Consider the following 24,608-nt stretch of genomic DNA (forward strand, 5'->3'; position numbering starts at 1 on the left):
CATATATAATTTAGATGAATCGGGGACTGAATTTTGACATGAAATGACAATAAATAATGGGCATAGCGTACAAAAAAGTTGCTGCTCTGCCAGAGTTTTAACTTTTTACAACAAACCTTTCTTTTTTATTTTTTTGAGTTAATCTTTTTGATAACTTGAATTCTTATAACATGATGTACCACAAAACTGACTTCCACTATACTTTCTGACGATTTATTTCCAGTGTGTAAACGAGAATAAAACAATTGTATTTGGGCATAACTTGATCAGCTCCTTGGGCAAATTCAAATAGAAGAAACCGGCAAAATGCATACATTAACTTTTGGGAAAAAGTGCATGCAGTAATATAAAAAAAAAAAAAGAGAGAAAAAATAAAAAACCTTAAGGTACTGTTCGTATTAAGCACAACAAGAATCTAACAAAATTAACAAGCATTTCATATCACCCCAGCTTCATGGTACCTATACTGAATCCCACAGAATGTTTAAAATGAAGAAAAAGAAAATATTCCTATAAACTTGACTCGCATGATACAATAGAATTATTGCCAGATTAACAGACGACCTTTAAAGAAAAAGACACAGATAAGGAAAAAGAATGCCCCATTAATCCTAACACCTCAACCCAAGGGGTTCTCAAAACCTTTTCTACATGGTTCTGTTTTGTAGCCATCCGCTTCTGGTCTTGTTCAAAAAAGAGAGAGGACCAATGAAGGCCAAAAAGAAAAAAGAATCATGTATGGATCAACTAGCCGCTTGCTACAATCTCATGAATGGCATCGCTAACGGATGCATCATCAGATCTAACAGCAAGTTTCATTGCAACCTCCTTGGGACCGTCGATTCCAAATTGCAATCGCACAAGCACCCGGACGTTACCTATGTATACACCAGACAGTATACATGTGTGTGACCTTGAATTGTTGGGGACAACCTCTGTGCCCTGAACAACACAAGAAAATTAGAAAAGAATCAGCTTTTGGATATAACTTGGTTACATGCATAACTGAACCATCTAGGCATCAAACACTAACACACTTGCTGCAATTTAATGAAACTGGAAGTCTGCTCTTCTGTACTTAAGTCACATGGTAAAACAGATTATACCATCCAGAAATGCATGTTAGGCATGTTCAGGCTATATTTCATGATCTTTTTGCATTCCATGTGGCAACTAGATTTCAAACGTTCAAATGCAAATGCAAAATAATAATAATAAATAAATAAACTTGCAATAAGGCCGTACCTCACATGGCTGCATGCCAAGAAGATCAATGACAGCACTTACTGCTTCTGCCAGGCTTTCCCTTGGGCCAAGGCCATATTCATCCACTCGCTCACAATCTGGACCCATGCTTTCCCAAGCATTTTTGAAATTGGAGACACCAACTTTTATCATATAATCAGCTGCCACAACCTCAAGGTCCTCCAGCTGGTACTCATCTTCCACACCATCATCCTCTGTCTCACCAGTTGTTGTATCAACCTGTAGAAGCCCTCAGCAAATAAGATATGAACATTTTCTTCTTTGATGCAGTTTTTTTATGAGACTGATTTGTATCTTTAAATAACAAAATGTCCAGATCCAAAACTTAGAAGTAGGCAATTTCATCCTGAAGACTTTTTTTTCTTAAGGAGATGAAGGAAAGGGTAGAAAGCACCATATCGTTCATAGGGAAGAAATTTACCTCCTTAACAATGAACCTGAGCATGTTCGAGAATTTCCCAACTGCAGGAACACCTTCTGGCTTCTCAAATGCCACAAAAGTTTGACCAGGTGAATCATATGGGAGAGATTTTAGGGGCTTGGATGCCACTTCAGCGAATTCCTCTGCTTCTGAAGCATCCACAATAACCATGACCTAGCAACATAGAGAAAAAATCATCAAGAAAGTCCCAAGTACTTGTTCTGAATGTTGAATTTATGGTCTCTAATTCAATTATTACATTTTCCAGTAACTGCTCAGGAATTGTGTTGGTACAGTTATACTGAAACACCACATGCCTATCAAAAATGTGCTTGACAACATTAACAGCATATTCTGTTTCTGCTTCTGTCAATTCCACAGGTGCAGAAGACTGCAAAATAAAAAAATAAAACATCATTTTAAGATCCAATTCGCCGGTAATGTCCAACAAGATTGCAGAACATATGCATTGTAAAGAAATTCAAGCCACGTAACCTTGAAAAGCTTGCCAAAGCCGCCAAATTCAGGAATAGAGGAAAGCAGTCTTTCATAAGCATCAACACTGGATGCAGGGCCACTTGGAGGAGCACCAAGGCCAGTTGGCTTTTTACCTGGGGCTTTCTTCTCAGCAAGTGGCTGAGACCTGACTTCCTTTGACACAGAATTGATATCAAAAGGTTCTTCTGATGGCTCCTGTACCCATTGATGCATGAAGCAATGACCTCAAGAGGTGAAAACAAAAACAGATTCTGAAGGAAACTTACATAATTTTTCAGGCTGTTCTCCAAGTTGACAAGAGGAACATCCAGGGACCCAAAAAGAAAAGCCTTTGCATCTTCATTGGCTTCAGCAGAGACACCATCACCGCCAAGTGTATTCAGATAAAGTGTAGCCCTGTCACGAACCTGCACACAAGGCAGCACACTTAAAAAGAACTAAAGCATGTAAATGTTGGCGAAAGACATGTAAATTGGACCTTCAAAAGCTTTAAAAAAAAGAAAAAGAAAATGAAAAAAAGAAGCAACATGATACTATGGGCAGAAAGGAACCACCAGCACTAACAAAGAATACATGGAAGTGAACGTGTATATTCTAACAAAAATCTCCACAAACAATTTATTGACAAGGGAACACACCTCGTCGTCACTATCATAGAGACAACGCTTTAGCAGAACATATATGCGAGGCTGCAATAGAGAATTCGGTGAGTTTTTCCTCAATCATTAAGAAAAGATTGACACAAGATTCAACAGCAGTTGTGAAAGTAGGGAAACAACATAATAATACCTTCAATGAATCAACCATAGCCCCGAACTTTGCTAGTGTGCTAACTGCACTGGCTCTAACAGTTGCATTCTCAAGATGCACACGGTTATAGATGTATCTTATATATTTGCTTGGATCTGATGCTTTTGGGCCTTCAATTCCCAGAAAATGGAGTATCTAGTAATAGAAGAATGCAAAAATAAAATCAACCTAGATTAGGAGAAAAAAGTGCTTAAGAAATAGAGCAACATACTAATGATGGAGAAGAGTGCCACCTGTGTTGAAAGATAAGTAAATTCACAATCTTCAATGAACTCGCACAGATGAAGTAACCCACTTTCCTTTGCATCGGGGATGTCTCTGATGAGGATCACAATTGAATCTACAATTGCCTTCTTGTACTCGAATCCACCTTCTTCCCTAAGAATATTGCTTAGAAAGTTCATCCTGGAAAAAAAGCAAGGACCAAAATATTTAAACTGTGCTGGCTAAAAAGAATATGCTAGAATCCTAAATCCAATATCCAAAAAGCAGGCATCTACTATATCCTACTCTGTGAATTATAACATAAGTACATCACTTACAAAGCTCTGTATTTCAAGGGAAATTTCAAGCATAAAGATCTTATTGCTTCCACTACAACAATTTTGAACTCATCAGCAATATCCGACATGAAATTTGTTATCTGCTTCATTAAACGATCCACACTTGATTCATTTCCTGTCTTCAGAAGTGTGGTGATTGCAAGTGTAGCAATGCTTCTATTTTGGTCGGAAATTAAACTTTCCATATCAATGTTGCAGTTGGTAACGGCCATAGGATGGGTCATAGCAACCTGAAAAAGTTAAACTGGAGGTTGATATATGTTTGAAAATTTTGTTTGTCCAGTTGATGAAAATTTTGTTGACCATTACTGAAACCTTCACCATATTCCATGTAATAGTCCACATGATTCTTTAAAAACTACAGATGAAACCAATCCTCATCTTCAGCAGGTTCAATTTTTCACTGATAAGAAAGACTGAAAAGAATAGCATAAAAAATAAAAGAAGAGTACAATGTTTTGGAAGCATAAAGAAAAACCAACCTTGTTCAATGTGCGGACAGCAGCAAATCTCAAGACTGGCTTGGAAGAACTCAGAAATAGCTGGAGAACAGTAATTGCAGGAGTTAGTTCCCGGCTTGTCACACCATTGAGTTCAGTGATTGCCCTGGCAGCCTCAAAAATCACCATCTCTGCCTTATGACGAAGACAACTCTCAAGAAAATCATAGAAAGGGCGGTCTCCAGATTGAGTGTTATTAGCTGTCTCACGAATAACCTAAACAGAGATAGCCGTTCTTTGATAATGATTACTGCACAATCAATCTAATAACAAAGCAGACAATAAGTTTCGAAGATGATACTGACCTGACTGGTATAACGTATCAAGAGGCACTGAGCCAAAGGAGAGCGAACAGACCCCCTTGTCAAGCTGGTAACTAATTTGCTAACAGCAAGTCGATCATTCTGCCGAATCTGAAATTTGCAAACCACATCTTCATTAAAGATATCATTCAATTTTTACAATGCATAGATCAATGTGTTCCTACAGGTTGCTATTCTTCCTATATAAGAACGTCAGTAACATTAGACTATTTAGACAACTCAAAAGCTTAATGGGTCCATCGTTATTATTAATTCCATATATGAGTAAACTATTAACTTCTCTCATTGAATTGAATGCCTAACAACAATTTGATTATGGTTCTTTGCCAATCCCTGTTATTGTGCTTTGGATTTATATTTTTTTCTCCTTTATTTTTCCTCTTTCCCTAAACCTTAATATGCTGTGGTCCACTAATTTAGCACCAAAGCTAAAATTTGCTCTGTTATAACACTACCACCCCACAAAACCTCCAAAATTTTCAAAACACAAAAAAATCTGAAAACACTAAAGTAGTTGCCAACAGTAACACCAACAACAGGAGAGAAAAACATATGAGTAGCTGTCAGTTCAACCTATCCCTAGCCACCGTTGGGAGGTGGTTGACACTGCCCCTTTAATTGGTCCCAGATGGGTCTGATTGGTTCCTCCACCAGGTTTCAGGGATCATGACCACTGGAATTGTTCCACTTCACACTTGAGGTTGTCCTCACTGTTGCATTGCTGAAAACCATCCTTCTTGACTGCCACAAGTAACACTGACACCAAATTCATAATCAGCATTTCCAGATGCAACTGTAGCCAGAAGCCCGACTTTTGAAGGCTGTCAGAGACCAGCACATGGATATTACATGCAGGACTGCAAGTGAGATTGTTCTTTGAGACCAGTTCACCCAGAATTGACTAAACCGATTAGGCCAGCTCGATTTAGCTTTTTCGAAACCGATCCTTGACCAGTTCACAGTGGTTTCCAAAGTTTTAAGTCACACTCCTTTCATTTTGGATGTCCTTATTGGAGGATTCACAGTCCAAAACTCATTCTGGACTTTTAAAGCACTTTTTAGGTAAAGTCACAAGGTTTTTGTGCTTCCAAGCAGGTACAAGTTTTCTATTTATTCTAACTTGCTATATATTGTAATCTAATCAGGTCCTTGTTTAGCCTTTCGTGTTAAAAAGAACACAAAAGAACAGCAGCAAAAGAATTACTATTAGCAGTTGACTTACTCTTGGTATCTACTTGCTTCATTTTATTCATCATCTTGTCTCCATCCACCACTCAAAACCTAATTGAATTTCATTATGATACAAGCTGAGCTAAGCAAATTCCGAGCATGATTTGGGTCAAGATTAGGAGTCAATTTTGATCCAAAGTTTGATGCCCTAGCTGGAGTAATTCAACAAAACCATGGAAACCTTCAGAATTCTAGAAATATGAAGTTATCTTCTCAAATATGCTCTACTAAAGAAGTAAGAATAGCGTCTGGATTTAGAAGTCTAGCCCAGTTGAGGATACTGACTTAGCAATATGCCAGCGTCAGAAGATGCTGAGCCTCATGAGAGGCAAGGATTTCAAACTCCAAACCTCAACCCTCACTATGAATTTCCTGGGCAATCCTATGAAGTGTATAACCATAAGCATGGTAGGGACATACTGCACGCTTAACCCCAGCAACCATACACGCCTAGGCAAGGTCAATAGCACACCCACATATTCATGAGAACCCTAGGTCTACAGAACACAAGCATGCTGATCTTAAAAGGATCAAGTTAGGTGCACGGACATTTGATGGAATTTTAGATCTATGATATTTTATTAGATTTTGACAAACTGTTCAAAACTCCTCAGATGGTTTAGGTGATCTACCTATCACTCTTGGATGGACATAAGGTAGCAATTGCAAGCCAAATATGTTTTTCTCTACTATAAGGCAAGACCTAATTAAGCATCTTTACATCCATAGAAACTATATGGCTACTGTTCAGCAGTTCATGGCTAAGTTTGAGAAGATAGTCTATAGGTGTGAGATGGTTGAAGATTCTAGCATGGGATTGGGTCGGTTCATTACATGGTCTGTTCCTTAAAACATAGAAAGAAGCCAAACTCTATTCCCCTTCTAACAATGAAGTATCTTAAGCCTCCTACTTTATGTAGGGTTATTCCTCAAGCATCCTCTTCCAACCACCAAGGTTAATCTGCCTATTGTGATAGTGTCACTAAAGGTAAGGAATCTGGTGCTTCAGCCCCCTTAATACTACACCTACTAACATGGCTAGTGAGCATTGCTCTGTAAACTCTATTAGACTACCATAAGTGTAAGCACAAGGGTCATGTAACCGCTCCTTGTCCCACATGAGCATTAGTCATGGAAGGAGAGCCCATTAACTTAAAAGCTGTTCATTGTCATGAAGATCTTGATGAACAATTAGAGTATGATGTTGACCTCAATAATGAGCTAGAGAATGCAGAGTATTGCTACTGTAATGTCATTTTACGTCTCTTCTTAACTCCAATAAAAAGTGATGAGTGGAAGCATACTACTATTTTCCATAAGTCTTTTAGATGTAAAGATAAGAGGTGTAAACTGGTTGTTGATAATGGTAGGGCAGCAAATATGGTCTCTAAGATAGCAACAAGAAAATTGGAACTTAATATGGATCCCCATCCTCATCCATTTACTGTTGTTTGGGTCGATAAAACCATTCTACCAATCACCCAAAGGGGCAAGATGAGATTTATGGCAATATTCTCCGTATAGACACATCCCTAGTCATTTTAGGGCACCCTTGGTCATTTGATCTTATTGTAGTACATTGTGGTTAAGAGAAGATACACATGTTCAAGCATAATGGAAAAATTATCCTCAAACCTACCAAAATGAATTGAGCTAGGGTCACAAAAGTATAAAGTTACATCGAAGTTTCTGCCACTAAGGATCTTCACCTTGTCACGAAAAAGAATTTGGGAAAGGGTGAAAAGAGGGAGAGTGTTGTGTTGCGTTGATCTGAAAGAAGTCCCCCACACCTCTCCTATCCCTAGGTCAAAACTTCCCCCAAAATTGGATAGTTTGTTAGAGGAATTCTATGATGTAATGTCATATGAATCTAATGAGTTACCACTGCTACGAAACATACAACATAAGAGAGACTTAGTTACGAGGGCTCAATTGCCTAGCCTTCCACATTACAGCTTGAACCTAAAAGAGAGGAAGAACTGAATAGGCAAGTAGAAGAGTAGTTAGCATATCATCATAGTCTTAGTTCTTATGCAGTACCTGCTTTATTGACCCCTAAGAAAGACAATTAGAGTCGGGTCATTAAAAAGTTAACTGTCAGCTATAGGTTCCATATCCCTACGCTTGAGGATATGTTTGATATTTTAGCAGGTTCTAGTTGGTATTCCAAGATGGATCTTCATTGTGGGTTCTATCATATTAGGGTTAGACTTGGAAACAAATCAAAGACTGCCTTCAAAATCCAGGACATATTATTATGCCCTTTGGACTTTCTAATGCTCCCAACATTTTCCTGGGTCAATGACCCACATCTTAGGGCCATAGTGGAAAACTTTTTCTTGAGGTTTATTTTGGCAAAACCTTGATTTATGGGAAGAGCAACCACTTGGATCATCTTAGGAAGTCTTTGAAACCCTTCAGAAAACTGAAATGTATGCTAATTTTAAGAAGTGCTTTTTCTTACAATCTCAACTAGGATTCATAATATCTACTGAGTGTGTAGCTGCTGACCCAAAGAAGATTAGAACACCCAGAGAATGGCCAGACCCAAATAATCTCTATGATATTCGCAACTTTCATGGTCTAGCAACTTTTTACAGGAGATTCATAAGGGGTTTTAGTTTTATCATGGCTCCCATAACTTATTGTTTAAAGTTTAAGGAATTTAAGTGGACAACTTGACTACTATGGAGTTTTGGAGATCAAGAATAAGATGGCATAAGCTCTTGTTTTAAGGCATCCACTTCCGAAGTTATTTGCGGTTGCATGTGATGCCTTAGGAATGCAGATAGTAGAAGTGCTAAGTCAAGAAGAAGAAATTGTTTAGTGACAAATTGTTTGAGACTAAGTAGTGCTACTTTGTTCATGATAAGGAATTCAATGTGATAATGCAGTCCCTTTGCCACTAGAGGTATTACCTTCTATACAAAGGTTTGATTTGTAGCCAGACCATCTCCCTTTGAGATACTTATCCTCAAAAAGAAGTTAAACCATAGGCACGTTAAATGAGTTGAGTTGTTAACGAGTATACTTTGTCCTTAAGCACCGTTTAGGTATTGAGAGCAAAGTTGCCAATGCACTTAGTAGAATAGTCGCAATATTAACTAAGATAAGTGCCCAAGTAATTGGTTTTGATAAAAGAAAGGATGATTATCCTACATGTATCAAGGGTCAGGGACGGTCATGGTAGAGATGGGGAAGCTTTTTTTTACTTGTTTGAAGCCACCAGGCCATGCTTTCCACATACCTCCATTAAGGATTTCTTATTTGGAAGATGCACTTAGGTTCATCTTGGTAGGTACAAGTGTATTGCTCTGGTTGAAGATAGGTTTTATCGCCTACCTACAAGGAGGGACATTGCCAAGATAGTTTCCCAGTGTATCAAGATGTAGTGAGCATAGAGGAGTCAATAGGGTGTGCCAGAAATGATTAGCACTTGACATATCTAGTAGTTCCCTCAGGAGGTAATGTGAGGAGTAACCATTTTTGGAAGGTGATAGAGAATAAAGTGGTCAAGAGGCTAGAGAATTGAAAAGAGTGTTTTTCTCTCTAGAAGTTAGAGTGACTTCAATCTAAGCTTTGTTTGTCTAGTATAACACTTTATTTTTTCCTTGATCTGAGTACTTACAGGGGTAGCAGAGCAAATTGCGAGACGAATAAGAAGATTTCTATGGAAAGAGCAGATGATGGAGACCGGGACCATTCAGTGAGCTAGGAGGTGTTTTGCAAGTCCAAAAGTTTGAAGAATCTCGTATCAAAGAAATATCCTTATTGGCAAAATGGTTTTGGCACTTCTTACAAAAACCAAAATCTTAGTGGCACAAAATAATAAACAATATCCATAGGAATGGTAGGGATAGATGGAACGCGATAGCAACATGATCCATATTCCACCATAGCTCTTGGAAATCCATCTCCTAAACCCTTTGCTTTTACCCTAACTAGACTACATGTGAGAGATTGGGCCAAAGTGAAGGTTGGGAGGACACTTGTGTGGGACATCAACCATTAGCTTCTCCATTCCTCCACTTGCTTAACCTATCTTCTAGACATAAATCCACATTCGTGCATTTCACTTCAACCAATGAGGGGATCATGGCCTAGAACTTTTACTTCACTCATAACCGATCGGACCAAGAGACAAATGCAAAACCTATTGGGATTATTGGAACTGATACAATTTTTTTCCCATCCAGACACTAGGACATGGTCATTGGAATCGTTAGGGGTATACACATGCAAGTCTTTCTTCAGGTTCCTCATTAACAACCACTCTTTAAGCCAGTTTCACATTACTAAAGTGTTTGGGGAAGTGCCTGTTCCATCAAAGATTAAGGTGTTTACTTGCACAGCCATGCATCAAACACTCAATACAAATTATTCAAAAAAAAAAAACATTTACTAGTGAGATATTACAAATTGTCGTCCTCACTGCGTCTTAACTCTGGGTATTTGTGCCATGTGCTTTAAAGGAGAAGAATCGTGCTCCCATTTATTCCTCCATTGTAAGATAGCTTGGAAGATCTGGACAGGAATACTCAGCACATTTGACTTAGTTCGGCTACTCCTACAGTAGAAAGCTTCTACACATAAATGCTAACAGAGCTAGAAACGTAGTGAGGCCATTACTAGAAATAGGCTATTTTCTCTGGTTTATCGATATTATTTTGACGACAGACATACATCTTTCCATGCGATTTGGGACAAAATGACATTTTCAGCAACTTTATAGTAAAGGCACATGGTTATTTCTCTAAGATAACTATTTCTGACCTCCATTGGAATTGGGAGACTATCATATTTGTTCACTAATAGCTCATTCGTCTTGTTCTTTTATGTGCTATAAAGGTTTTCTCTTTCTTTTTTGCTACTTTTAGGTGGATGTCTTATTGTCCTCTTTGTACTCTTCTTCCCCTATCTCAATAAAGTTTCTTTTTCTATTTAAAAACGAAAAGTTTCTTAGCGTTGAACATGTCAATTAGAAAAGGCTAGGAAACAAAATACTAGTTTTTGTAATCCCTTCCTTGTTCCAAATGAGCCTTTGAAGGATCTAAATATGAACTTTGTGTTAGGGTTGCCTACAACACTGGGCATGATTCTATTTTTGTAGTTGTGGATAGATTTTAAAGACGGCTCATTTTTATCCTTGTAGCAAAATAGATTATGCAACTCATACTGATAGGACAATTTTAAAAGAAGTATTAAACTAGATGGGTAACCTTCCACCATAATATCAAATAGGGATGTCAGTGTACAAGTTATTTTTGAAAGACACTCAGGAGAGAGTGGTTGAAACTCCTTAAAATTCTCGTCTGCTTTTCACCACATATTGATGGATAAATTAAACAAATTGGGGTAGTTAGACTTAGTTTAGGTAATTTGCTTAGGTGTATTGTAAGAGACAAGCAAGGTACTTGAGATCTAAAATTACCTCTTGCGAAGTTTGCTTATAACAACCATGCTAAATGGTTTACAAAAAAAAGAGTCCTTTCATCATTGTTTAGGGCTATTCACCTCATGCACCATTGATTTGCCACCTCTCCCTCATCATGATACCCACCTTTCTCAACCTGCTGACTCCTTTGGCCAACATATGCAAAAATTTGCACGCCAAGAGTCGACATCGAATTGCTATTGAGAAATGCAGATCATAACTTTGCCAGGCGATGCCATAATGCTGAAGAGTTTTTTTTTTTTTTGATCATATCATGGTTTGTGTAAAACCAGAATGATATCATTCCCACAACAAAAGTTACATGCTTGAGCCATGGGCCCTTACCCCATTCTTAGAGAACTTGGTAAACTTAATGGCTTGATTTTTCTAATCATATGAACATTAATTGAGCTTTCAACATAGAAGATTTATTCCTAACTGAGCAATTTTGAGCCTCCTACTTGACTACTAGTGTTTCTGCAGGTACATAGGATCTTAAAGTGTCAACATTTGCACCACTTATACTAATGGAGGTTACTAGAAGTTCCTTGTAAAATGGAAAGCCTCATCCTAAGTCAGATAACACAAGATGAGTTTCGCCGGACAGATCCTGATGATTACATCCAAGCTTCCTCCTAGAGCTGAGTTCTTTTGACGCAGGGGAGATTGTTGTGGGACCATCTAGGCTACTTGGAAAAAGAATATTTCCATAGAAAGAGATGGTTCTTCTTTGAGGAGACACGGTTATTATTTACAAAGCACAAACGAGTGCCAACATTGAAAGGATACTTTTCTTCACTAATTATTAAAGAAATTTGGATAACCAATTTTGCATATCAAGTGTGCAAATATATGATGAATGAGAAACGCCCAAGCCATATTGTGGTTCCGATGGAGTACGAGGCTTCTAGGACTATGACTATTTACTCCCCTACAAATTATCACGTTCCCCATGTCAGAGATATGCATATTACAAGGTGGTACACATAAATAAAGTAAACTTTTATCAAAGTATAATGTTCATATGTATCAAATTTAAAGTATGCATAACTGGCCAAGAATCGAAATACTGGTGTGGATTATAAAGAAGCCACAGAAGCTGCAGGCGTATACGAAACAAGAGTGCAGGAGAACATTCAGAAAAGTAGGAAAGAAAACATCAAATACTACATCTGCTTATGAGACTAAAATCAGAAAACATAAAAACTTGTAATTGGATATCGACTGGCAATGCAACAAAGGTCAACTGTAGTGCGCCTATTTTCCATTCTCCTTTCACCTCAGGGAAAGAGAAAGGAGAAAATTTCATAACTCAGCACAGGATTTTATTTAAAACAAACGTAGTACCAAGAGAGTAATCATTGAGCTGGAGTAAAGCCCTAATACACCATGGATCTAGGATACCTGGTGAAGCAAAGCCAGAGCATGAAACTGAACAAGGGCTGCCCTCGATTGCACAGCTTCCTGAACCTCATTACTCCACCTTTTGACAATCTCTGGGTTTGTCTGTCAACAGATAACAGATATAGCAGCACAATACTGATAGACGAATTCAAAAAAAATAAAATGATAAACAATTCTGTAGTACCTGAAGTAAGTGAATCCCACTGACTAAAGCTGCACTTGCAACCACGGGATTCTTGTCTACAATGGCTTGTTTCAAGTACCGCTCAATTTGGGTGAGAAGGGTTCCATCTGTTATACGACAAAGCACACGAATTGCATTTGCCCGATACATATCAGTCTTGCTATTCATGTCCTTCATGAGGGAACTTGTCACAATAATAACCTTTTCCAGAAAGACCGTAGACCAATCAGTATCCATATTTGCACAGAAAGAAAATTCAAACCTAACAATAAAAGAAAAATTCACACAATAAAAAAGAAAACCTCATCTGCAGATGGAGATAACTCCTTTATCATTAAATAGACCATTCGCCTCAAGCCTATATCTCTTGACTGGAAAAGCTTTGTCACAGCAAAGAACACTTCTGTGGCTTCTATCTGTGGATGAAATGTGAGAAGAAACTAATTCAGAAAACTATATTTTTTAGCATAAGTGGATATTTACAATATGATCTATTCATGGCATGCAACAGGAGATTATTTAGAAAGAGAATCAGCTATACTACAAGTGACAAAAATCACATGGTTCAATCTCTTATTATATAATTAAGATTGGGATCTTCCAGTAAATTTCACCTTGGTGAAAGTTTCTCCTTGGTTCAGTAGATAAAGAAGCTTTGTGATAACCTGCAAGCATAAGAAGGGAAGTTTAGCAATTTCAATGAGCCTATAACCTTGCGACAATGAAGAAGATGAGACATAAGGAAAGAATCAATTGAACAAACAATAACCTGAGAGCATCTTCTTGCATCAAGCTGAGGGTCATTGAAAACCCTAGCTTCCTGAAGGACTGCTCCCTTCTCAATGCCCATAAAGGGAGAGTACTCCGCTGTATGAAAATAAAAATAAAAAAGGTTACATAATCAAGACCCGAGAACGCGCAAGAACTATTACCACATTTCATTAATAACACTGCACAACCGGCACCTCATCAAACCAGAGAGATTGGATCCATCTTACTAAATAATCCACATTAACTACAAATGCACATTGCGATTTGCCAATCAAAATACCAAAAACTGAATCGGGAAATCAAAAATTTATATAGAACGAAAACTGCAGTCAGATCAACCAAATTTAGACCACAACAGCTAAAATTAGACTAATAGTCCGGTATTATTGATCCAGGCATCAATATATAGATAAGTAGAACACTAGAGTGACTGAAATTACACAGATCTAGAAGCTAGTGGGTGATCTATCACAAACAACACAAGATTTGGATATCGGAAACGAAATAATTAAGAATGAAATGAAACAACAGAAGCGGATTGCTAATCAGCAAATAAGAACACAAAACCGAAGGAATTATAGAAGTACCTTCATCGTCACGATCATCATCTTTCTTCACAAGAGGCTGCGCCATTGAGAACTGTGAAGAAGTAGCCTTCGGGATCGATCTGGTAAGAAGTATAGAGTGAGTCTCTATATAGGTGCAAGGAGTTTATGCAGACGCGGTGAGATTTTGAAGAAAAGGATCTGCTGTGTCTCTCCCGTCTTCCGCTCTCTCTTTTGTGTCAGTTAACGAACAAAAATGTTCGAAAGAGGGGTTAGAAGGCGAATTGGGAGAACAGCTTAGATCTGATGCATGTGAAGGGTTTGCAGCATATTGAAGCTGATGAATCTCCACGAATAACAGAAGGCCACGTCGTTTTACCGGGGGGGTGGAGATGAATTTTTTTTATAACGGACGAAGCCGGTTTAATTTATATTCCGAGCATAGTAGTTTTATAGTATTTAATAATAAATTATTTTCTAATTTTTTTTAAATTTTTTAAACAACTGATTTAGTAATTTTTAATTTTTATCTTCATATTTATTTATTAATTCTCGTTTATTTTTGAATTCAAATTATGTCATCAAAATTATAATACTAAATACTATATAATAAATAATTTATTAATTTTTTTTAATTTATAATTATAAACAGAGAATTCTAATTTTAAATTAATTATTTATATTAGGTATAAAAAATTATATTTTTATTTTTCGTAATCAATTTATTTTTTTAATATTTAAAAAAATTATAATTTAAATAATTTTATAAGTTAAATTACTTAATTACAAGTTAAATAATTTTTTTATTTTTTTTATTTAATATTATATATAATAAAATAGAGACAAATTGATAATTTGACTGAATATATAATCATATTATCTTATCAATGTAAATAAAATAATAATTATTATTATACATTAATACACAAATTTTTTAAATATAATATAACTTTATAATTATCAAATTTTACCATACATTAATTACCTATCGAAAAAAAATCAACTAATTTTATTTTTATAATTTCTTCTTGCTGAAAAGCACATGGTTCCTAACTCCTCCCTATTGTTCTTAAATATTGTTGTGTAATTTAAATAAAAACACCTAAAATTCTTTTGAAAGATGAAAAAAATAGTAAAAAGTTGTTGAAAAAACTATCAGCAACAAATTAAAAGAAAAATCAGATTGAGAACATGTGTTTGCATTGGCTTAAGTTGAATCGCATAAAAAATGGTTTGTGTATTATTATTTAACTAACGAATAAATTGAACTGTTAAATTTTACAAGAATACAATATATATAATAGTATCGATACAAACACAAATGACTTGAAATTGAAAAGTACAACAACAACATTATCACTTGCTTTTTTTTTTTTATCTTGGCATGATTACAGAAAAAATCAAAAGGAAAAGAGATGTTACTGTCTGTTCATTCATTCAACATATGGTTTGCTTTAGAGACATCAGTTTGCTTGCCACAACTACATAACATACATGAAGTTTGCATATTAGCCAAGCAATGACATGCTTTTCTTGTTCATTTAAACCTGCTCTGACATGTTAGCCAGCAGTTCTAGTCAGTTTTTTTTTGTTTTTTCTGATGAGAAATGAGTTTTTAAGGACTGATTCTTCGACTACCAACTCCATGTTCACTGCTAGAGCTGGAGGGATTAAGTCCATACTCACTGGTGGCCCCAAATTCACTGCTTGGATATTCACGGCTTTCTAATGCAAGCTTTCTAAACTTTCTCATGTCTGCACTGTATGTGCTTGCATCATAATCTGAACTGCCAGCACTCGAGCCAAAGTAAGCACTTTGTCCAGGTTTAACTCCTTCATTCAGATCGTCCAGGGAGACATCGCCTTCAAGTGCTCGAACAATCTATTTTAAATAGTTCAAAGTTTTAACTCGAATTCAAATTACATCACGATATAATTTTCTGGGTTACCAATAACTACAATCGATCAATCAATCCATAAGAAGAGTGTAATGAGTTTTTTTTTTTTTTTCTTTTCTTAAGTTTTTCGGATAATTCAACTCTATTTATTCACATGTCAAGATGTCTTACCTGGCTCATTTTTGGTCGTCGCCTCGCAGAATGCCTAATGGATGCGGCAGCACATGCGACCATGCGTGCCATCTCATGAGGATCAAATTTGTTCTCTAAACGCGGATCTACTAACTGACTATAGTCGCCGTCTTGAGCTGCTTGCAAACATAGAGGTCTTGCCTGCTCATGTATAAAATCATCAAATTTTCCAATCGAAATCAAATTAAAGAAAAAAAAAAGATTCAAACTTGTTAATCTCCACAATAATTTAATATGACAAGTGGGTGAAAATTAGCTAAGAGATGGACGAAGAATGTGCCCACCCAATCCACTAAGCTATCTTCCAGGTCAGCTTCAGGATCAACAGGTTTCTTTCCAGTTATCAGTTCCAAAAGCATTATACCATATGAAAACACATCGGATTTTTCTGTGAGTTTGCCACTTGAAGCATATTCAGGAGCCAAATAGCTGTATTGTAGAGAAAAAACTTCCATCAAAATGCCAATCCACTGGCAATATTCTTGTTTTATCTTTTTAAAAAAAAACCTCTCAAGTTAAATTTCTTACCCAAATGTTCCCATGACACGAGTTGACACATGAGTGTAGTTGTCTTGAGATAGCTTGGCCAATCCAAAATCTGCCACCTACATGACAAATTATATGACATTTTATTTTGTCTAACAAATTAAAATGAGATGGGCAAAACAAGGTTTGAACTTGAATGCAAATACTAGACGAAAACAAGCAGCTTACCTTAGCCTCGCAACTATAATCAAGTAGAATGTTAGCAGTTTTAATGTCCCTGTGGATAATCTTTGGATGACCTATATTAATAAAGCAAATGATAGTCTTACTTGAGGGTTACTTGAGACATACATAAACCACACGTATTAAGACTTAGTTTACTTACAATCTTCATGTAAATAGGCAAGTCCTTTAGCTGACCCCAAGGCGATTTTGAGCCTAGTTGGCCAATCCATGACAGGGCGACCCTTTCCTACATATTCACCAAAAACTATTATAATAAAAAAAAAAAAAAAAAAAAAAAAGAAAAAAGATTTTGATGAAGGAAAAAAGAAAAGACTGACAAAAGAAGTTAGACATACCATGAAGGTGGAATTCAAGAGTGTCATTAGGAAGAAATTCATAAACCAACATTCTTTGACCCCCTGCAATGCAATAACCAACAAGAGACACAAGGTGACGATGATGGACACGACTAATGATCTCAACCTCGGCCTGAAATTCGCGCTCTCCTTGGCCACTACCAGACTTAAGGCTCTTGACAGCTATCTCTTTGCCATTAGGCAATACACCTTTGTGCACGTAACCAAACCCGCCCTGACCCAATAACTGCGCCTGTGAGAAGCCTTGAGTTGCAGCGGCGAGCTCATCATAAGTGAAAGTACTTTTGTTGAAGCCAAGAGCCACAGAGGGGTGCGGAGGAGGCAGAGAAGGACCATGTGGGCCGGAGAAATTAGAGCTCATGTCACTGCTACTACCAGGTATAGGCGGTGGTGCCAATGGTGGTACTTGTGGTGATTGGGACCAATTTCCCATACCTCCTGTTTGTGGCGATTGGCCCCAGTTTCCGCTAGGTGAAGGCATGGTAGGTCCCTGGTGTTCATATCGTGGCTGTTTTGGCGAAGGATTGTAGTAATCACCTCCAACTGATATAACAATATAATTATAATTTCAACCATTGTTAATATGATCTTATTATTCATTTATAATCTATATTTACTTCTGTTTTTTAATACAAAATTTTCTAAAATTTATTAAAATTCATCAAAACTAGAGAATCAAACATAAAATAATTAAATTGAAGTGTTTGAATGATGAAATTGTGAAGAAATAGAAGTCAAATAAAAATCAAAAGAGAAATAATATCGTATACGTAAAATAAGCTTTTTATATTCCATTGAAGGCTAACTTAAATGTAACTGTACTAACTTACCCTTAGAAGGTTGATAGGGAGGGTCATTGTAGTAGTGGAAATGATCATGCTTTGGACGCCTCTTCTTTTTCTTTGAGCATACCACACAAACCAATATCATTAGAATAATTAATAGTCCTGCACCGACTACGACTCCAATAACCACATTCCGATTGTTAGCAGATATTGATAACGAGTTGTCGTTATCGTTGCTACTGTTGTTGTTGCCGTTGGAATTTGATCCATTAGGAGGTCCTAATGCTCGTGGTGGTGAGTTAAAGTTTTGACCGGGATTTCTGCGTCCTTGTGGAGGAGGTGGTGGTGGTGGTGGTGGTGGTGATGGTGATGGAACAGTGTTGTTATTATCATTATTGTCACCATCATTGTTGTTTTCCGGTGGCGGAGGGCTTTTATCCGATGAGTTTTCTGGTGCGGGTGGTGAAGGCGAAGACTCTTTTGGTGGTGGTGAAGATTGTGATGGTGGCGGTGGTGACGGCGAGCTTTCCTCTGATGGTGGCGGGGGAGATGAATCTGACGGAGGTGATGACGGTGGTGAAGCCCCGCTCTGCTCATTTCCGCTCCCTTCTTCCATCTCTTGTGGTGTTTCTCCGCGTCAAAATTTGCTGGAGAAACCCCACCTCTCTCCTCCTTTTTAACGGCCTAATTTATCAACCGCTTCACCAAAAGAAATGATCGTGAAAGACAAATTAATTAGTGACTGTAAATTATTGAAATGACAATCATTCACAAGTTTAAAACACAATCAACTCATACAACAACAACCAAAAATCATATTCTAGGCGGGCGTTGTGTGCCGGTGCCGGTGCCGGTGCTAGTGCATACAACGAAACACAAAACGATGTTGAAAGGCACCATTGTTTAAGATCGTAAGGGCTGTAATTACCTCGAGGGAGAAGGGTAGGAGGATTCTCAAAGGAAGATAAAATGCTGCTCAAATGAATCAACTTTTTTCCTTGGCGAGAGAATCAGCCCCTCCTAAAGACGAGGCAAGTCTCTATTTCAACTACTATTTTAACCGTGGGTTATTTTCCTTCCAAATTTTCTATATTTGCACTGTTTACTACCCAAATAAAACAAATAAATTTAGCCATTTTACAGTTCGGTAAACAGCTTAATTACTATTCGTGTAAAAAAAAAAAAAGAATAACAGGTAAATAATTTAAGTAGAAAATGAAAATTTACCTATTAATGGCCTCTAATTTTAACCATCTAATTTCAATGCCTTCATTTTCCAACTCATTTACTTTGTGCAAATTAAATTGCTCGGATTCCTATTTTCACGGTTTTAGTCACAATTGTCAAAAACGTACCCGCAGAAAAAAAAAAAAAGGGATTGTACAAAAATTATAGGGGTGCAATACGAATATAACATGATGCTATAAATTATGTTTCATAATCTTTTTTATAAATTAATTACGTTTATAAAATTTGAAAGCTTGGTTAGTATAAGTATTAATAATTTGTTGTAAAATTGAATAAAATACTGCTGCTAAAGTTGTGACGGTCAAGCTTCCTCCTTTTAGTTGGGTTTTAGCAGGTGCTTTGAATGGTGATTATTACTTGAAGTAATGATTTTAACTAGTTAAGGAACAAAAAAAAAAAAAAAATGTCAATAGTAAATTTAGAAAAATTAACTGAGCAAGCTAATGATGATGATGATATATACATATATATAACCGTACCATACGCATGCTTTTATAAATAAAAAATGATAGAAATTAATTAGTGAAAAATAAAAAATAAAAGAAAAACTTGCTCTCGTTGAGAGTCGAACTCAAGACCTCCCGCTTACTAAACGGGTGCTCTAACCAACTGAGCTACGAGAGCTACGTATCCCGGCATCGGTGTTGTAATAAAATGTAATTGAATCGAAATGATTGGACGTTGACGTTGAAAAACCGCAACCGCAGCTGTCACCCAAACAAATCCAAAGAATATACGGAGATGTAAAATAAAAATTCTACGAAATATATTCATTAGCGATGCAAATGACAGATCAGAACAGCTTTCGTGAGCGAGCATAGTAGAAGGGTCGAGTCCGATCAGCTTTCGAATAAGCAACCATTTCGGGGAGAACCACAGACCAATTAGACTCCACTTTCGTCCAAATTCCTCTGTCTCTCTTTCTCTTTGTCTATATATATATATATATAGGTAGATACGTACTCAGACGCACGCAGGCTTCTTCTCGCTCGTGATAGATCGATCGAATTCCGAATCAGAGGATGCCATCCCGTAGAAGAACCCTTTTGAAGGTCATCATCCTCGGCGACAGCGGGTAACCTACCTGTTCCACTCTTTTCTCTTTATCTGTGTTTAGGAATTTGAGTTTTTGGATGCTAGGGTTTTCCGTATGAATCGGGCAGATCTTTTGAGATCTCAATATTCCGATGTGTGTGAATACAGCTTTTTACATCAGAATTTAGAAGAATATGATTTAATCAGATATGATTCAGATTAGGTGACTATAGGCGTTATGTTAATTGTGTTGACTACTCAAGCCTCTGGCTACTTCATTTTTGTTAGCCTGATTTTAAATCTACGGAGCAGGTGGTTAATTCGACTCTGTAGTCTAAGGTTAATATGCACTGTTTTGACTCTCAAATTGATGGCTGTTTGAGATTTTTTTCTAGGTGCAATTCATCAGAGAATGAAATGTCCGTATGTTGATATAAATTCTGTTATTTCTGGAATCAAGATATCGTTGTATTGTTGTCATTTTATACTTGTTTGCATATGACTATTTAATGCGGTGATCAATATTATTGAATTTATGTGATTTGCAGGGTGGGGAAGACCTCTTTGATGAATCAGTATCCTTAAAGACCTTTTTATTATGAGCAAATATGTTTTTCTGCTGGCTGCTTGTGAGTGAGTTATGTACCTCTCTTGTTTTCAGTGATGATGTGGTCGTTTCTAAAAATGCAACCTCTTCATATTATTTGTGAGATTTCTGTTTATCTTTTCAAGATTTGGTTTGGTTAGCCTTGACCTCGCGCTCTTTAGATATGTAAATAAAAAGTTTAGCAATCAGTACAAGGCTACTATTGGGGCGGATTTTTTGACCAAGGAAGTGCAGTTTGAGGACAGACTTTTCACCTTGCAGGTTTTTATTGCTCTTATCTCCTGATGCACATATATGTTTTAAACCCTTTCCATTGCTCTAGAAACTTACTATTGAAATTTACCATCTTTGCTTTCCTTGTTGAGTTAGTGTTTATTGATGTCTGTTCTGATATTCGTTAACAGTGATAAACTACAATTATCTAAGTATGTTTGAATGTCCTTATAGAGAAGAAAAACCAATCAATCCCTCTCTGAAGGTCTCTGACCTGGACATGTATAACCTTTGATATCTTGTTCTATCATATTAATATCAATTTAAAATTTCTTAAGCTTTGATGCATAGGTAGAGGGAAAATCCAAAGGGTAAAAGGAATTAGATTATTGATAGCAACCTAATGTTCTCTTGAGTCTGGGAAGTGAAGCATTTGTCCTTGAATACTACTGTTGAAAGGTAAGAATGCAAAATTCTCCTGTGATTTTGAGTTTTAACCATAAAGAATTTTCCAAAGTAAATAAAAATCTTGAGTTTTTTCTCCTGCATTTTCCCATTGTACATTCGTGCACATCTTTCATTGTTTTTTATATACTTATTTTTTATTTTTTAAAAAAAAGTGAAAAGTTGAAGTGCCTTTTTATGAATTTGTGTGTGTTCTTAGAAGTTCTACAATTTGGAATAATGGACTTCAAATCCGCCAGTTAGTAAGCTTGCATTTCATGGAGCTTTATATGCATCTTGTGCTCTTAAAGAATTCTTTTGTTCTCTTCCTTTGCAGTATGTATGTTGAATGATTATCAAGATATGATACGTGTGATAAAATCTTGTTGAGGAGAACTGTGGCTTTGTCTTTTTGACTTGTTTTTTACTTCCATACACTTGATATAGTGAAGATTTCTCAGTTATCTTCATTGTAGGTTATAATAAAGATTTCTCATGGCATTTGAATCGGCAGAGTTATCTGTTCATGTATTTGGATGGAATGGATGAGGTTATAGTTACAGATTATACATTTTTAGTGTCTTCATTGTAGGTTATGTGAATTATTTCTTCCTCTTGATCCATAGTATGTACATTACCATTAAAGAAGTATTAGGCAAGCCCCTTAGCCTCTAAAAAGAGAGAGATTTAAACTAAAAGTATATAACAAAATTTTATTAGTCTTCTATAAGTTTTGCAGGCTTATTCTGAAATATTGAAGTTTTCGATGGTGGGAATTCAACCTCTATTCTGCAAGATGGGAATTGAATTCTCACAACCTAGGAATTTTAATTGAGGAGCAGTGGAAACTCAAGCATTATAAATTATGTTCAGATTATGCATATTAAGGCTGATACGAGACTTAGAATCAGGAACTGAACGAGAAATGAACCAAATGCAAGCTGAATCTGTAGTCAATTTGTCCGTTACTAGTGTTAAAGATATCTTTTGGGTGAAGAGTTCTTGAAGATGCTTGGAACCATGGATATTGTGGTACCTAAATCTCACAATGGAATGGAGCGATTTACGAGCTCTATATAAGGGCTCAAAGTCATTTACTGCTAAAAACTTGAACTGAAGCTTTTGATGGCCAATAAACAAATGATTTAAGCATAAAAAGTTATTAGGGAAAGCATGTGCCAAGTTGGTGATTCCCAGATGTTATATTGAATTTTGTGGGACTTTAATTATTAATTTGTTGTGAGTAATATGTGGCTTTGATGAAGAGGTTAAAGGATCTAAGTACCTGAGATTATAATATTCCTCGGAATGGTTATTGATCAAGCTAAGCTTTATATAAAGGATCATATCACTCATTACTACAAGCTATTGGTTTGGGACTAAAAAAATTACTGCACTAGTTTTTTATTCAAAAAAAAAATTACTGGGCTAATAATGATGCTTGAACCTGTTATTGGTTCATGATTCTTTAGAGTGCATGTTTGTATTTGTTTTGCCTTTCGTTAATGCATGCTTTTGTAGAGTTCAAGTGTAATTCAGTCTTACTAGCACTTGAAGCTTTTTATTTGAGGAAATTCATCTATATTCATTAACTTGTGTCCATTTGAATGATGGTTTGACACTTTTTTTATGGCATTGTCATAGATATGGGATACAGCTGGCCAGGAAAGATTCCAGAGCTTAGGTGTAGCTTTCTACCGTGGTGCTGATTGCTGTGTTCTTGTATATGATGTTAATTCAATGAAATCATTTGACAACCTTAACAACTGGAGGGAAGAATTTCTTATTCAGGTGTGCATTTATGTTCTTATGTAATAACTAATGAAAAAATATAATAACTATTTGATTGCTCAAGATGTAATGTGAGACAAATTATGAGCTTGTGATGATAATTGGGGAAATCTCTGCAGGCAAGTCCATCAGATCCTGATAACTTTCCATTCGTGGTTCTTGGGAACAAGATTGACGTGGATGGTGGAAACAGTCGAGTGGTATGTACTTCTGGGAAACTCTCCAAAACTCTCCCTCTCGTTTTTGTGCACATGCATATGTATTGAGTAATAGAAATTTATATGCATGTGCATATATAAATATATATGGCATATGCTTATATATACATGTATGTTCATTATGTGCATGTGTACATGTATGTGAAAGAAAACATGAGTGTTAACAAAAAAAGCAGAGTATAATGAATACATAAAAGAATCCGTGGACATGCATTGTACGTTGCCGTTCTGCATGTTGTACTTTTTCTTTCCTTTAACAGGCATAAGATATATTTTTGTTTAAACCCTTCAGGTTTCAGAAAAGAAGGCCCGAGCATGGTGCGCCTCGAAAGGAAATATCCCATATTTTGAGACCTCTGCCAAGGAAGGCATTAATGTGGAAGAAGCTTTCCAGTGCATAGCAAAGAATGCCCTCAAGAGTGGGGAAGAGGAAGAGATGTGAGTTAAAATCTTAACTGTCTTTTATTTTAAGAGGCATGGATGTACTGGATGTCCATACACATTATTTTTCATAGTTAGGGAAATGCCTTGACAAACATAAGCATGTAATAGTTTTGGATGTACGATGATTGTGTTTTTTCTATGTTCTTTTTGCTCACATTCCTTTGTGGCTTTTTATGTTGTGAAGATACTTGCCCGACACCATCGATGTTGCAACCAACAGCCAGCCAAGATCAACTGGATGTGAGTGTTAAATAGATTGCCGGAATCATTTCAGTGGCAATAATTTCTCCACAAGTGTTACAATAGTCTGGGTTTTGTTCCGAATTCATGGATTGCCTTCGTAGTCGTATTTTTATGGATGTGTATGGGGCCTACATTGTACATTTATGTTTTGTGTGGAAACAAATTGGTCTGTCGGTCTACATTTTAGTTTTTGCTGAGCACTCTCTCGCTCTCTCTCTCTCGTATTGTTGACATAAGTCTTTTGATTTTATTATAATGATTATTTCTTTCAATTAGTGCAATATGAAATCATTTTCCTTTAAATCAATGAAATTCTAAACAGTTGGATTTGAAGCTCCGTAGAAGAGACGATCAACTGCCCGTTACACTTGGCAATCATTTTTTCTGGTATTTTTTTCCTGAGGTGAATAGTCAAAAGAAAGGTAAGAAACAGCATCTGCAATAAATGGCAAA

At 36.5% G+C, this 24,608-nt stretch overlaps 3 protein-coding genes and 1 non-coding gene across 5 annotated transcripts; 1 reads left to right on the forward strand and 3 right to left on the reverse strand.

The window, feature by feature from the left end:
- Positions 1-372: 372 nt before the first annotated feature.
- LOC110813722 (coatomer gamma-2 subunit, putative / gamma-2 coat protein, putative / gamma-2 COP) lies at positions 373-14,304 on the reverse strand. Its single transcript, XM_088206751.1, has 18 exons — positions 13,992-14,304; positions 13,403-13,500; positions 13,248-13,298; positions 12,936-13,049; positions 12,634-12,834; positions 12,450-12,551; positions 4,364-4,471; positions 4,041-4,274; positions 3,538-3,788; positions 3,229-3,400; positions 2,975-3,130; positions 2,824-2,874; positions 2,452-2,592; positions 2,183-2,380; positions 1,947-2,078; positions 1,688-1,861; positions 1,246-1,485; positions 373-942 (listed from the first exon to the last, which is right to left on the reverse strand). The coding sequence occupies exons 1-18, from the start codon at positions 14,035-14,037 to the stop codon at positions 748-750; spliced, it is 2,664 nt and encodes an 887-aa protein (XP_088062877.1). The 5' UTR covers positions 14,038-14,304; the 3' UTR covers positions 373-747.
- An 857-nt stretch (positions 14,305-15,161) lies between these two features.
- Positions 15,162-18,995, reverse strand: PERK5 (Protein kinase superfamily protein). 2 transcript variants are annotated; one of them, XM_022040994.2, is made up of 9 exons: positions 18,841-18,995; positions 17,958-18,611; positions 17,107-17,670; positions 16,911-16,997; positions 16,754-16,824; positions 16,568-16,644; positions 16,324-16,468; positions 16,019-16,180; positions 15,162-15,831 (listed from the first exon to the last, which is right to left on the reverse strand). In XM_022040994.2, the coding sequence occupies exons 2-9, from the start codon at positions 18,526-18,528 to the stop codon at positions 15,565-15,567; spliced, it is 1,944 nt and encodes a 647-aa protein (XP_021896686.1). In that variant the 5' UTR covers positions 18,529-18,611; positions 18,841-18,995; the 3' UTR covers positions 15,162-15,564. The 2 variants fall into 2 exon arrangements, with proteins under 2 accessions (XP_021896686.1, XP_088079600.1); XM_088223474.1 differs by lacking the exon at positions 18,841-18,995 and adding an exon at positions 18,720-18,825.
- Positions 18,996-19,710: 715 nt separating this feature from the next.
- On the reverse strand, positions 19,711-19,784 carry TRNAT-AGU (transfer RNA threonine (anticodon AGU)). The gene has a single exon. It is a non-coding gene; the product is annotated as a tRNA-Thr (tRNA).
- Positions 19,785-19,926: 142 nt separating this feature from the next.
- RAB7B (RAB GTPase homolog G3F) lies at positions 19,927-24,427 on the forward strand. The gene is made up of 7 exons (XM_022040995.2): positions 19,927-20,235; positions 20,744-20,770; positions 20,964-21,063; positions 23,104-23,250; positions 23,370-23,450; positions 23,761-23,906; positions 24,097-24,427. Exons 1-7 carry the CDS (start codon positions 20,183-20,185, stop codon positions 24,161-24,163), a joined length of 621 nt encoding a protein of 206 aa, XP_021896687.1. The 5' UTR covers positions 19,927-20,182; the 3' UTR covers positions 24,164-24,427.
- Positions 24,428-24,608: the final 181 nt, after the last annotated feature.

The sequence above is a fragment of the Carica papaya genome, chromosome 6 (genome assembly GCF_054855325.1).
Source record: "Carica papaya isolate Zhongbai chromosome 6, ASM5485532v1, whole genome shotgun sequence".
Classification (NCBI taxonomy): Eukaryota; Viridiplantae; Streptophyta; class Magnoliopsida; order Brassicales; family Caricaceae; genus Carica; species Carica papaya.

Bases quoted from the DNA above. Each gene is read 5' to 3' on its own strand.
- LOC110813722 (XM_088206751.1), bottom strand. From the start codon at position 14,037: ATGGCGCAGCCTCTTGTGAAGAAAGATGATGATCGTGACGATGAAG. The intron at 13,050-13,247 runs GTGAAATTTACT...TTTCATCCACAG, and splicing joins AAGGAGAAACTTTCACCAAG to ATAGAAGCCACAGAAGTGTT. The intron at 1,862-1,946 runs GTAATAATTGAA...CTATGTTGCTAG, and splicing joins CTGAGCAGTTACTGGAAAAT to GTCATGGTTATTGTGGATGC.
- PERK5 (XM_022040994.2), bottom strand. From the start codon at position 18,528: ATGGAAGAAGGGAGCGGAAATGAGCAGAGCGGGGCTTCACCACCGTCA. The intron at 16,645-16,753 runs GTAAGCTGCTTG...TTTGTCATGTAG, and splicing joins ATTATAGTTGCGAGGCTAAG to GTGGCAGATTTTGGATTGGC. The intron at 16,181-16,323 runs GTGGGCACATTC...ATACATGAGCAG, and splicing joins AAGATAGCTTAGTGGATTGG to GCAAGACCTCTATGTTTGCA.
- RAB7B (XM_022040995.2), top strand. From the start codon at position 20,183: ATGCCATCCCGTAGAAGAACCCTTTTGAAGGTCATCATCCTCGGCGAC. The intron at 20,771-20,963 runs GTATCCTTAAAG...CGCGCTCTTTAG, and splicing joins AAGACCTCTTTGATGAATCA to ATATGTAAATAAAAAGTTTA. The intron at 23,251-23,369 runs GTGTGCATTTAT...AAATCTCTGCAG, and splicing joins GGGAAGAATTTCTTATTCAG to GCAAGTCCATCAGATCCTGA.